Source organism: Fulmarus glacialis, unplaced genomic scaffold (assembly GCF_000690835.1).
Source record: "Fulmarus glacialis isolate BGI_N327 unplaced genomic scaffold, ASM69083v1 scaffold6981, whole genome shotgun sequence".
NCBI lineage: Eukaryota > Metazoa > Chordata > Aves > Procellariiformes > Procellariidae > Fulmarus > Fulmarus glacialis.
In genome coordinates, this window is record NW_009192063.1 from 19,866 (window position 1) to 34,303 (window position 14,438).

The window sequence follows — 14,438 nt, forward strand, 5'->3', positions numbered from 1 at the left end:
CTTATATACACATGAGTTGAGATCAGATGGACATCTCCTTGAGAAGATACCTGTAGAAGCAATCTCAATATTTAGATCCAAAGTCTGTTGCTGAACTGGCTTATGAGACTCTAAGTACATATCAGCTGGGCATAGACAAAATGTTCCTAGTGAAATAGCATCCTGGGATTTTGTTACATGTTTGCAACGTAGATCAAGTTTGTGGGTCACCCGAGATCACCGTACTTGTGTAGATTCACAGCGTAGTTTAGAACAAGTGTCAGTGAACCTGATGGCAGTAAGCTGAAATGGTCTTCTTCAGTTAGCTCAGAGATTCAATCTAAGCTTGAAAATCGGTATTATTCAATATCATCCCATAAACTTAGTTGGAAGACTAAGGGCCAGGTTGTCAGGTGAGTCTACTCACAGGCAAACCGGTGAAGTTTATGTGGATTTACGCCCCTGCACATTTTGGCAGTTCTGTTTGCCTGACCATTCTCTTGAAGTAAAATTGTTAACTTTGTGGCTCTGAAATGATCAGCTCATTACACATATTCAGAAAGGACAAGATTCAACATTTTTTAAGCTTTTATCTGCTCTCTATGATCCTTACCTGCTGATGGTATAACACTGCTGAAGTCCTAGCCTATGTTGCGACTAATACAAAAAATTCCATGGACTTTAATCATACTAAATTTCATTTTAAAGTTTTTCTCTGTCTTGTCCATTTAGTGTTTAATTCCACCATCACTGGAAAGAGAAAGAGTAGAAAAGGGAGAGAATAATCTTTCTGATATCAAAGTTCTTTAGCTTAGACTGGAATCTTGAAATACTAATTGAAGAAATTCCAATTTTTGCTACAATCACATTCACCATCTGGACTTCACTATTTTTGGGGACCACTTGATGTTTCTAGTCACTCTGATGCTTCTACTTCCCTCTTGAAAAAGGAGTAGCTGTGTAGAGTCTGAAACCTGATTAAACATTCCCTGGTACTGATAGGATCTTAGTAGTTGGAGACATCACTAATCTAGAACTGGCTGCAGTCTGCAGGCTTCTCTCCATTATGGACATAGCGAATGTAAGTAATATGGGTCAAATTCTGAAGTATTTATATGTTGTTTACTGGGCCCTTACTCCTGAAGCAAACTTTTGTTAAAGTAACATAAAGGCTAAGCAGACACAGACTTGTCAGGATTTATTGCTCTGCATAAAAAAAGGAATGAAGTAAAACACACTATTCAAACAAACTACATCCTGAAAGCATTTGAAAAGTTCCACAGTGCAGTAAAATAATCAAAATCATCTCATGATTGTAGAACAGGGAGAAAGACATGAAGAGGCCAATAAACGAGAGAATATTCCAAAGGCTTGAGAGAATTAGGCACATAACTTTCTTAAGCTCCTTTGAAAATCTAAACAAATACATTTTCTGTTGATATTAAAAATGGGCTGGAGTCATATAGGGATAGATATTGACAGAAGGGCATGCTTAAGCTGTGCGTCTGCAAAGGAGAAGAGGGGTTTTTTTAAATCTACAATAATGAGAATATTCAAAGTGATTTAGGGGTAGTGTTGGAGAGGAGGGAGAGCATGAAAAGGAGTCAAGAGAGACAGGGTCTGGGAGATATGAAGAAATTAGTAGAAATGAGTCCTGAAGGATTTCAAAGGTGAAAAATGTAGCTTTTGTTGGGCCCTGAAATGAACTGGGATCTTCTGACCTGCCTGAGGATGCAAATATTAGTGACTGAGGAGAAGAGGGGATAGCAGAGGTCAGGGCGATGGTAGAGAAGAGACAATGGACCCCTCTGCAGCACCAGCCTCTCTTTCACTTCACAAAAAGTTTTTGTAATTCAAATGAAAACAAACCCTCCTTAAGAAAGGGATCTCTCTTTGGAGTGAGAAACACTGCAACATATTTCACTCTCATTTCCCTTTGGTTTCACCTTCCTTCATCAGTCAATGCATGAATGAATTTGGTCTGACCTTTTCTTGTTGTTGCAGAATTCTGGTGTAAATATCAGTATTTCCATATCTGGAAATACAGATATAGTCTGGGATCTTTTTGGAGCTTTCTTTGTAAATCACTTTTTCTGGGAAGTGCTGCTAGATCAATTCACTTGTGATGAGTCCCAGAATACTACCGTGCTGAGAATGTCTGTGCACATTAATTTTGCATGTGTCGGCTTGCAATGTCCCCATGTTCGTAGTATCCATGTTGAGAGATGCAGTCACTAGTTCACTTTTAGAAACGATTCAGTAACACTCATTGCCCTGGAACTTTGTATTTCCAGATGCTGTGAAACTGGTACAGGCACGGAGGGTGGTCTAATTTAAACTTGTCACCCAGGTTCTCTCTTGATGGAAAGAGAAAGACTTTTCTAGAGGGTAATTCAGCCTTTCTCCGTAAACATCACTCCTAGAGTACAATGACTCATCCTCTGAAGTTGCCTGCCCATTGCTTTCTGTTGTAGAGGGAACCTGTATCACTAACTTAGAGTAGGCTTCAACTTTTAGGTGGGTGCAATTAGATGAGGTGAATCCTAGCCACAGTGATTTGTCGACAGAAACCATTTTGTGGTAGACCCATGTCAAGAGAGTCAGAGTAAGTAAAAAGCAATTGGAATGTCTGACTCCCTCAAGCACCGCTGAAAATCCTAGTGCTATGCAATGCCAGTATTTTGCAACTGTTTTTCATTAACTTTGATGTTATAGACAGTATAACACTCAATGGCAAGACAGATATAAGATAAATCAGCCAAGTGTAGTCATAACTGCGTGAGCCTTAAAATGCAGGATTGGTTAAGGACAAATCAGTTTGATTTTTGGAAATATCTCAGGCATATAGCTTACGTAAGCAGTGGCTATTTCTCTCATGTAGTATATAAAGAAATAATACAGTTTATTTATTCAAGCATTTTATTCATGCATACACTTACATAATTTTAAACAGCTGAGTTTCTGAATGCTTCCCCATATTTCATTTGGTATTTATCAGGATTCACCATATGTCAGACTAAGAAGTGGGGAAGAGGTTTCAAATTGCCATGATCAGTGCTTAGTTCATGTTTATCAAATTGTCAATATCAGTGGAGGTTTTGTAATATGTATAGATGTATTTATTGCTTATGTATCTATACAATCGTAAAAAATACCTCTTGAAAGTATGCTTCAGATAAAAAGATCTCTCCCCTGTGATACATCTGGATTTTGCAGCTGAAGCTGCATTTGTTTTCTGATGGTCTTTGCAGTTTCACCTGAGATGTAGTCTACTGTTTTTGCAAATGGTCATGCAGTCTTCTGTGGGAAGAGATGATTCATGCTGTAACATCCATGCTTTTGTGTGTGTGAAATGATTGTTATTCTAAATGACAACACTGGAATGAAAAAAGTCTTCTTAAAAGAAGGAAGTGTGGGTGTGGAGTTGGGGCATATGAGCAAGAAAGACATTGTCCCCAGGGATATGGGAGTAGCAGTTCTGAAGACAGAGATATTTGCTTTCAAAAATAGTGAAATGAGTATCATAGAGCACAGGTGATCAGTATAAGTAGTTCGCCTCATTTTCATGTCTAACATAGCCCAAGATTATGCTGTAACCTTTGGAGAAGAAGTGTCATTTTAAAAACTGTACAGTAGAGTCTATTTGACCTTCTGCTTAGCAGTAGGCAATGATGCAACCTTACAGCTCAGACTGCCTGAACTGTTTGCAGAGAATGTGTTTGATATTCTGTAATGTACATGACTCTTTTTTTTTTTTTTTTTTTTTTCTTTTTTCAAAATCATCTTGGTTAGCTAATAGTTTAGTTCCTCTTCAGGGGATAGATCAAAAAATAAATATGTACCAATAAGCTTTGAGGCTTTAAAGCCAACTTGATGCACAGGAAGCCTGAAATTAGGGCAATAAAAGATATTTCTGATGCTATTTCCTCTTACTAAACACCTCTGCCTACCAGGCAAGTCCCTGTTCAGCTGTTTGCTGATGAATTAATTTGGCTGTAGATCTGAGCTACTTTTTGCAGAGTTGCTCTCACTCCCAGCTGTGGCTCTTTATTTTTTTAAGAGGATCTAGAGAAAAATATTCTTCTTAGGTGAAATACTCTGTGCAGGAATTCCAGTATAATGCACTCATCTGATGCTTAAGGTCTTTCTTCCTTTACCAGACACTGATAATTTAAAATGTGCTTTTACAGAAATCTTAATATAGCAGCCAGTAATTGAGCAATGAGTGAATAAGGGATTGCCAGTTTACAATAGAACTGAAGTAGGTTCACCTCCAATTGAAATGACTTGATTCCCAGTTGGTTGGTAACCCAAAGCTGTGCTAGCATTCAGTGAAAGATCTGCATTCAGGTATTTGCAACATGCTTAAAGGGAAATGCTGAAAGGCTTGGTTTTCCATAGAAATGCACTTAGTTGTTATGAAGGGAAAAGAAAAATGTTGTGATGGGATTTATTTTGTATAAATAGCTCTGTGCAGTTATTGTTACGTTATTTTGAGATTATTTATTACATTGTCTTTCAGACTTCAGTGCAGGTGAGAACTGTGGCTCGCATATAGGATGCAGGATATTTGTGTTTCCTGTCATCTGTGTAGAGCTTTAGCTTATAAACTGCATATCTGATAGAAAGCAAAAGAACATGATCAGGATGACAAGGTTCAAAGCTAACAATTGAGTAACATGAGCAAGGATGCACCTGCTCTTAAAACACAAACTTCAGCAAACATTCATTTTAAATCATCAGACTATTTCAGTAGAGCCATGTTCCCACAGGACTTTTAAGCCGCTTTGCTAAAGACAGTGGAGTTTTTTGGTATCTCACTTGTACTGCAGTGGAGGCAAAGGCTTATCTGACAGCCACATTTAGTGGCAACACTTATTCAAGTGATGAAAAAAAAGAAATTGAAATGACACCTGCAAGTTCTTGTTCAAATCTTTATGACAAGTTTTACTCTGTATTGTCAGAGACAGATTAATGCATAGCACCTATCCTGTATTTGCAAGGTGAAGATGCTAGTGACAGTCAAGTGATGAAATTCATTGTTCATATCACCTCTTCATTTTTCATTGTGAGCACGTTTTCTTGGAATCAAAGTGTCTGCACTTGCAAGAAGCTTTAAACAATTGATTGCACAACTCTTAAGCAATTTATTCATTTTAATGAATAAATGAAATACGAGCCTGAAAATACTAGGCTCATCTAGATCCCTGTGTTGTTCTGAATCAGTCCTGATCACTGATGAATTTAACAAAATTGTCTCACTTGTCTCTTGAGGGCAATATGAAATTCCAGTCACCTGTTCAGAAAATGGGTTTCACAGGATTGTGCTTTCATATATGTTCCTTCTGGATATGGTAGCCGGTTGCTTCATCATTGTTTGTCTGTTTCTGTTCTCCCTTTCGTTTCCCTCAGGGTTATGCACACAGTTTGCCTGCCTTGCTGTTTAATCAAAAATCTCTTCCTATTTCTGAACATTTGAGGAAGTATCTGCCTTAGACATGAATTTTGAGAAGGGGCACGAGCAAACTGTCACTGCCTCGTCCCTAGTCTTTGCCATGTGTTACTTACGCTACACAGAAGGTGGTAAACACTAATTTTCCCTAATGAAGTTAGGCTACAAGTGAAAATTCAACAAGGGCCATTTGAAAAGCACTTGAGAGAAATCCCAGTTGCTTCAGTCTGTTTCATGTGAGAGAAACTCACAATTAGCAGATTCTTTCCTTAAAGTATGCTTCGTGCTTTTGTGGTGCAGCAAAGACACTCAAAGCAACAAGGTTGCATTGTAGCAGTAGATTGTAAGGATAGTGAACTGAGGAACAAAACACCTTCATGAAAAAGGGGCCATTAAAAAGCCTTTTTACTGAAATGAACTTTTATACCTAAATGCATTCTAGATTTGTAATGTGTTTGTCTTAGTATTTATTGGAAGGAACTTACCCAACATGATATGGTGCAGAAAGGAAGCATTTCACTCTGCTCATTCTGATTTGTCGTAGATTTTCTTGAATCCTGCAAGGCATTTGTACCATAAGACAAGCTATAAACTGTGTTTATGCATGACATGAGGAGCATCAGACATGGCCTGCTGAGTTTTGAAGAGGCAGACCTCTAGGGCAACAAGTCACAGTGCACAAATAAATGTTATGTTGATGCAGCAGCAGAATTTTAAACAAAAACAAATCCTCTGTGGGCTGTTTTCCTAATGATTAGCACACATGCATGGAAGATGAGACCTTCACAGACCTTTATCAGGAGAATGAAAATTTATCAGTCTGGTTTCACATTTTTTCCCTTCTGGACTCAGGGGCTCTACCAGTCCTTTTCCCCTCTTCTGTTGTACAAGTAGTAGTCCACCATATAGCTTGGGTTGCTCAGAGATCTGGCCCAGTGTGAGCCGATGGCAGAACACTATGAATGGCAAGAAAGCAAGTGCAGCATCTATGGGGGTAAGAAGGAAAGATGTCATTTTATCTGTCATCTTTTTGTCTCTTTTTTTGTGAAATTTTTAACTTTGTATCAGTCCTGACCAGTAATCAACAAGCAGATAGAAGGGAACGGAGTCTACTTTTGTTGTCTGGTCATCTCTCTCTAGCTCTTCAGCAGTGTCTTACTGATCTGATGTGTGACTGCTGTTTCAGTATACTGTGTATCATAAGCTGCTGTCCTTCCCTGAATCCCTGATAGTTTGTAAGTGTAGGAAACCAACAGCACGCCACAGTAGAGAGTTCAGCTTTCGACTGCGGCGGAGAGATGATCGTGATCATCCTGCTGTGTCCTAGGAATGATTTTCAGAGTCTCCACGTCCTAGAAATGTTATTCAGGAGCTCCCAAGAAAGCTGACCCCTATGCTTCCACATATCCCTGGAGGATAGTGAGTTCATTTTTGCAGAGATTGAAAGTGTTGCAGATGAAGAGGATTGTAACTGAGGGGTTCCTGAAAGTTCCTCATGGAAAATGCCAAGGACTAGACCCCTTGAATTCATATATGAGTTGTGTGGAGTGTGAAGAAGTTGGAGCAGCCAGAGAGAGCATTTGCCTCAATAACTTTTTAAGTGGCCAACTTAACTACTTCCTCTTTAATAACAATATGTTTTGGAGTATAAATAAGATGTGGGCATGGCAAGTTTTTTAATATTCACCAGCACCACCCTCTCTCTTTTTTCGTCACATTTGTCATGTCCTGGCCCAAATACCTGTCTGATTTTTCCAGATAAGTCAATCGGTCTAATATAACATCATACCACTCCCTGTAGCTATGTTTCCCGGAAAGAGTTGCCTGTTTTGCCTGTGTAATGGATCTTAGAGCCTGTGTCACCGGGTGAGTAGAGGGATGGTGTTGGTACAGATGAGCTTAGTGCCTAGTAAAACCAGTAGCACAAAAAATCTTGAGAAGTTTGGAAAACACTGGCCTGAATGTCTGAACAACATCTCTGGGAAAAGGGCTGCTTTTTCCAAGCTAGAAGCGGTTTGGAAGGAAAGTGATGTTGTCATGTGAACAGGGCATGCAACATTAGCTCTATGAGCTGCTGTTTAATAGCTTGTGTTTATCATGCTTTTTAATTTGAATGACTGTGTTGCAAAAGATTCTGTTTGCACATGAGAAGGTATTGAAAACTGGGGAACAAATAGTTCTGCATCCACTAAGTTTTGATTTTTTGGGGGGATTGCATTTTGGAAACTAGACTACTAAATTTCTAAGACCAAAATCTCTTGTAACTGTCTTGTTTTATTATTACTGGAGAGACTGCTGTTCATGCACATCAAGACAAATCAGAGGCTGTAGAAGATTTGACAAACTATCTACAAAGTTCACTGCCTAATCCTTTCTACTCTCTCCCTGCTTCTATGCCTTTCTCATTTTTTGTTTGATTTTTCTCTCTCCTTTTCTCCCTTTCTCATGCTCACGTTAAATTATCTTTTCAGACAAGCGTCACAGAAAAGCTGTTTTTTAGATTAACAGAGACTCTGCTTTTTTATTGACTAGCCTGTTACAGCTAATGTGATTTGCACTTCTGTTTACCAACTTTCTATTATTAGACCCGCCATACTGGGACTAATATGCAGGTAACTATTAGTCACCAGTGGAGCTGTTAATCGTGTAGATTAATTAATCATTCCAATTGGATTTGTTGTCTCCAAACAGAGATGTGATTGAAGTAAGGATAAGTCTCTGCTTGGCTTATCTTTTGAGAATGAGTGACTTTAATATGATGTGCTACCTCATATAAATCAGATGCCTGGTTATTAATGCTCAGATATCACACCCAACATTGAAGTAGGAGGGCAACAGCTATTCCTGTCAATCCTCCTGCCATTAGTCATCATGCTGAACACTTCATCTCAGACAGTTCCCTGACTGTTGCCAAGGTGCTGGGCAGTACATTAACATTGCAGCAGTTCCTGGCCAGATTATTGGCAAGGTGGACTGGCTGGTTCTTATAAAATGCCTCTTCCGCTGCTGGCACACATGTCCTGTTCCTTTAATGTAGGAATCTGTTCTTCAGGCTTCTTAGTCCACACAATCTGCTCCAAGCTCTCCATATCTAGCTGGAATCTAGCCAGGATCTCCTTCCTGTTTAGCAATACAAGAGGAGCAACGTGGTTATAGTCCTTGAAATTTGTTCAAAAGCAGGTTGAGAATCCAGGGCTGAAAACAAATGTAGGGTCTGTGTGCCTCATTAATTAATCTCTTTTTTATTGGTGCCTGTCCTGTAAAGTGCGAATGGCTGACAAGTGACAGAGAGCCATGGCTAAGCAGAAACAGAAATGTGCCCCTTTTAGTGCTGGAAGTCAGACAGAGGGACATGTTCACTGTCTTCCAACAAAAATACCACGGGCGAAGGCATTCCGTAAGCGCTGAGTTTGGTTCAGTGACATTGCTTCTTATCAGGTTGTAAGCTGCTGCCAATCCCAACAGGCGAAAGGAAAAAAGAAAAAGCTGAGTGTGCATCAGCTGACATGGGCATTGCTCAGGAATAGTTCAACTTTTAAAAGCCTTTTATTATCAAGCTGTAACAAAGCTGCTTTGTACCATAAATACAAAAAAAATGACCTGTTTCCCCTCTCTGTCTCAGGTGGGTAAGTTCCTTTCTTCCTTGTTCACAGCACTCCCCAGGGCTCACTCTTTTGTGTAGGAGGAGAGTTAGAAACCACTAACAAGGACAGAGAGGAGAGTCCTCTACCTTTCTGTGCATGGGTCATGTAGTTTATCACAGCAGATTCTGTCTTCGCTGGCTTCCCTTCAGTCTCACCTGCGGGTATTTGCATCTCTCTTTTGTGATGCCTGAGGAAGGTAAAATTCCCTACTCTCAGTTCAGAAGTGCCCTTTAGCCAAGGGTTGCTAAAACAGTGGAGACTTGAGGTAGAAATTCCATATAGTGTGCTTTGCTAAACCCTTCCCACTGGGTCAAATATGTTTTGGGTATGTTCAGTGCAAATGCAAGTAGGTCCCAACTTCCAGTAGCCAGAATTACACTTTGAAGACTGATACTCGGGATCACTGTCCATTTGTATGTGGCCTGGAGCTTTTTATTGATTTGCCTGTTAAAGCCAAAGTTGTGCAGAGCTGAGGGAAGGGGAAACCTGGCCTAGGTGTAAAGTTCCAGCATTGTTTTGTCTGTTTTTAACCAAATGTAGTACAGTGAATAGGAGAATCTGTCCCAGGCGCTGTCTGGTGATTTCCATTTCTGTTCCCCAAGTATTGAGTCTGTTGAACTTGTCCATAACGCTAGCTCATAGCTCTGACATGCTCAGCTTCAGCAGCATGAATGTCTTTTTGTCATTCTTTGCGGTCCTTTTTGCTGACATATGTCTTGATGTGCGTCAGGCATGCTGCCTCCCAAAGTCAAAACAGCTGCATCTTAGAGAGAGGGAAAACCTTCAAAGAAAAAACAGAGACCCTTGCTGTGGTCTATTTAGATAATTAAGTCTAAAAGTTTCAACAGAGGGAAGACATTTATGGCCAGGCAAAACCCAACAACATTGTAGGAAATGTCTTTTGTGTTACCCTGAATGCAACCCTGAGTCTAAGAAGTGTGGTGCTGATTTGGTCAACGTTTACACTCTTTAACACTGTGTTGATGGGAACCTAGAGGATATCAAAGAGTGAAATCAAACTGTATCAAGCTCTTTGAACATAATCTTTTTTATCTCTGCAGGCATTTCTTCACCGGATCCGCCAGAATGCAGTGGACAAAGCTGAGAAGTACATAACAGAGGAGAATGTTAAGGTATTTCTTCTATCTTCCTCATTTTCTTGGTAGGGAAGATGATAGGTTCAGGGATATGAATATCAAATATCCTCATGTCATATCGATGCTTATTATTAAGCTAGTTCCCTAAGGAAAAAGGGCTCATGTTGACAGTTTATCTGTCAATCTGTTTGCCCATTCATATAGCTGTCATCTTCCAGCAATTTTTCATCCCACCAGCTAATTTCAGTAAAATTTGACAATGGTGTAGTGTTGTCAAAGATACTAACTTTTGGCAAGATTTGTGAAATGGTGGGTAGAGGACAGAGAGGCCTTTTCAGTGTCTTTGAGAGGAAAGGCAGGGAATGCACAGCCCTTGTCTGTTTTGCTTGACAGTATTCAGTTAGCCAATTTGCATCTGCCATCTTCTACAAATCTGAAATTGATAGGGCTTATGAGAAAGAGGCAGGAATATTCCTTTGTGTTCTAGTGGGAAAGAATTTGAGTTCTTGTGGGAGGACTAAGTAACAGGAGGCCCTTGCATGAAGAGGTTCCTGAATGAATTTTGCACTGGAAAGAGATATGGGACATAGAACACAGAGCTGTGGTCACAGGAGGCCTTGTTGCTGGTTATTTTCATAAATACAACAACACTTTCTTGAGTAATTTGGCTTAAAACTCCTGCTTGTACACATATGCAAGTGAAACCTGATGATCAGTGGGACAGGGTGCAGTTTTCTTGCCATTAGAGGCTTACTTATTGGGCTTGTATTTGATCCTGTAGCTCCTAAATCAGCAGAAACTTTGCCCTTTATGCTTATGGGAGCAGGGCACAGCAAGAATAGGTATATCACACCAACCAGTGCTACTGCAGCTGGCATGCGTTTCCCCAAGGCTGGTTCCTCTATTTCACATGCTAGTATTACCTGAATGTATAGAGATCCTAGCAGGGCTCTAGCCCCCGTTTTTGCTATTCATTCTACAGGCTAGCAATACTGTAGTATCAACTGACTGGCATCAGCAAGACGGCTTGGCAGTTTTGTGGAGCTAAGCCTCTCGCTGTCTTCAAATTTGGAAGTCCCAGCTCCCCAGAAACTCACCATCTAGGGTCTGAAGTAAGTTTGGGGGTGGCTGAAGAAAAAGTAGGCAAGTGATTAGTGACAATAGATCTCGTGTGCAAAGTAGTGTGCAAAAAGTAAGCTCTGCATGGGAAATAAACCTATACAACCATTTGCCAATTTGATGAACAGCCGCAGATGTTGATGAAAGTTATTATTCTATCATTATTCATATATCATCAAAATTAATATTAATTATGACTGCCACATAATCAGATGCAGTGCCCACAAAGCCTGTACAGAAGAATCCGTATTTTTTCTGCTGATTTAAATGTATTTCTATTTGAAGTTTCATCACGCTACTCTGGGGAACTACCACTTCATTTTTGTGTCATTCTTGAAGTGCCTGGGGGGTCTTTTTGAGGCCACTGTGAGATCTGATTTATTCTTATTATTACAATACCCAGCTTTCAATAACAGAGCTTCTCTTCAGTTATAAAGGGCCTACGCCTATTGATGGTGAAATAGAATCAGAACGGCACAGTTTTCCTGATCAGACTCGATATTATCTCCCCCTCTCACACCCTTCCCCCCAACCCCAAATAATTTCATTTTATTTCCTGCAGTTGCAAGGTATTTCTTCTTTCTTTCCCTCTCCTTTCTCCCTCCTTGCTGTAGAGGCAGGACAAGCAAGGTGGTGTTGGGACTTCTGAGAACTCTGCCTGCTAATATAATGTATCTTGAGTCACCAGAGAGCTGTGAGGTGGCTGGCAGCAGCAAGGATGGTAGCAGAGACTGTATAAATGGTTTGGCAGCTTATGTAAGGAGAAGCCTGTCTTCTCCTCTCTTTTTCTTCATGCAGCAGAAATGTCTAGAGGAAAATACAGGGTATTCTGGCAGTCACTTACCTCTGAGCAAAAGGAGAAAGTGCTTTTTAGGATAATGTGGGTTACTGCTCCCAGTATTGTTTTAGCAGGTTTCTCCTACAGCTGGTGCTAAGCACTGGAGATTTCAGTAATCTTTGACCACTGTATCCCTTTCCAGAAAGGCCACATTGAGTCCTGTGCCAGGCCCAGATTTTACAAGTACTCCAGTAACTAACAGCTGCAGCAACATCATAAAAAAATGTTTTTATTTTATTCACTGCCTCATGTGGGAATAACTTTATTGATATGTTAGTATTATGCTACATTCACAGCAGGGCGCTGATGTCATTTTACTGATACAGTAGATTGAAGGCAGCACAACTTGAGGGTGTATGCAAGCTGCCAGACATAGATCCTCGCATGAGGCTTATAAATGGTAACTGTATTAGATATGCACATGCAGTCAAGGTCTCTCTGCTGCCTTGATTTTCAAGTGACTCTTCTTATCTGTGAATTCTGCTGCAAGCAGAGCTCTACTGACCACCACGGAATTCATTAGATTACACATATATTCCTTGGATCAAAACATACCCCCTGAAGACTGCTCCTGAAGGATAAAATCATCCCTGACAGATGTTTTCCGCTTCCTTGTTAATCCCCTTTTGGCACAGCTTCTGGCAAAGCCATGCAGAAAGAGGCCACCGTGTCATCACATCAGTTTCAGCCATGTGACAGAACCATCGTATGCCCTGCTTGAATTAGCATGGAAAGTTTCCTGGAAGCAATCAAATGGTCCTAGCTCCCTGTCCTTTATTTTATTTATGTTCAGAGCCCATCAGTGCAAATTTAGTGTGTTTGAATCTTTTAGTTTATTCAGAGCTAGAAAGGAGCTATGAGGCACAAGTATGCATTAATGATGGTGCATACTACCGTATCTCAGTATTCCTGAAGGGAGAGGGGAGCAAAGGCAAGGAAGACAAGCAACAGACTCTGCTCCGCACATGCAACCAGCTTGCAGGAGGAGTTTGAGAGAAATAACTCTGCCTATCCTTGAATAACAGAAGGTGTAGAGTTGAACCTGGGTAACTGCAGAGACAAAGGCTCCTTGAATTCCTGATCTTACCTATTCCTGCAAAACCAGAGAGAAACTGGTTTTAAACCAGGAATTGGGGTTTCATTCTTGTCTTTAATGATTAGACTTAATTTACAGATTATTGTTTTTCTCAATTACTGCCACATCACCAGCCACCAGACTGAATCGGTGTCACATCTGGTGAAAAAATTCCACTGCATAAAGTTGAAAAGCTTAGTGTTACTATAAGATGCTTTGGGAAGTGTTGGAAGATGTCAGGCTTGATCACTTCCCACACGGAATGCCAGGAAGATGAAGGCTGGCTCTGTCACGCTGCACGCTTTGGGGTTCAGAGGAGTGTGTCCCCCCTCACTGTGCAAGACCCGGGAAGCTGCTTCCAATGAGAAAGCTGGTTTGACTGCACTGCAGATCTCTTTGCAAGTGGCATAGTTAAAGCAAAGTGATAGAAAATGTTGTCTGCAATATGTATGTCACTGGAAGCTCCAGGATTTACTCTGCCCATTCAGGCTTTCCTCAAGTGGCTGTCAATACTGATGGCTCTGTCACCATGCATCTTCTTCCCCTGTGTAGGCAGCATTCCAACTCCTATATGTGTATTCACACTTTCTTCTCATATTTTGTATGAAAATGATTAAGATTTATAAAGCTGTGGTGGGTTGACCCTGGCTGGATGTCAGGTGCCCACCAAAGCCGCTCTATCACTCCCCTCCTCAGCTGGACAGGGGAGAGAAAATGTAACAAAAGGCTCATGGGTTGAGATAAGGACAGGGAGATCACTCACCAATTGCTGTCATGGGCTAAACAGACCCGACTTGGGGAAATTAGTTTAGTTTAATTTATTACCAATCAAATCAGAGTAGGATAATGAGGAATAAAACCAAATCTTAAAAATACCTTTGCCCCACGCCTCCCTTCTTCCCGATTTTCTCTACCTCCTCCCCTCCCAGCGGCGCAGGGGGACGGGGAATGGGGATTGTGGTCAGTTCATCACACATTGCCTCTGCTGCTCCTTCCTCCTCAGGGGGAGGACTACTCACACTCTTCCCCTGCTCCAGTGTGGGGTCCCTCCCATGGGAGACAGTCCTCCATTAACTTCTCCAACATGAGTCCTTCCCATGGGCTGCAGTTCTTCATGAACTGCTGCAGAGTGGGTCCCTTCCATGGGGTGCAATCCTTCAGGAACAGGCTGCTCCAGCGTGGGTCCCCTGCGGGGTCTCAAGCCCTGCCAGCAATCCTGCTCCAGCCTGGGCCC

General features: G+C 41.0%; 1 protein-coding gene across 1 annotated transcript in view; it reads left to right on the plus strand.

Moving 5' to 3' along the window:
* Window positions 1-10,136: 10,136 nt before the first annotated feature.
* LOC104083432 (phosphatidylinositol 3,4,5-trisphosphate-dependent Rac exchanger 1 protein-like) overlaps window positions 10,137-14,438 on the plus strand; it is a gene marked incomplete at its 5' end in the record, with an annotated part of 42,510 nt that continues 38,208 nt past the window's right edge. The window contains one exon of the mRNA XM_009586913.1: window positions 10,137-10,208. Coding sequence (XP_009585208.1) covers window positions 10,137-10,208 — 72 coding nt within the window. The remainder of the gene's footprint in view (window positions 10,209-14,438) is intronic.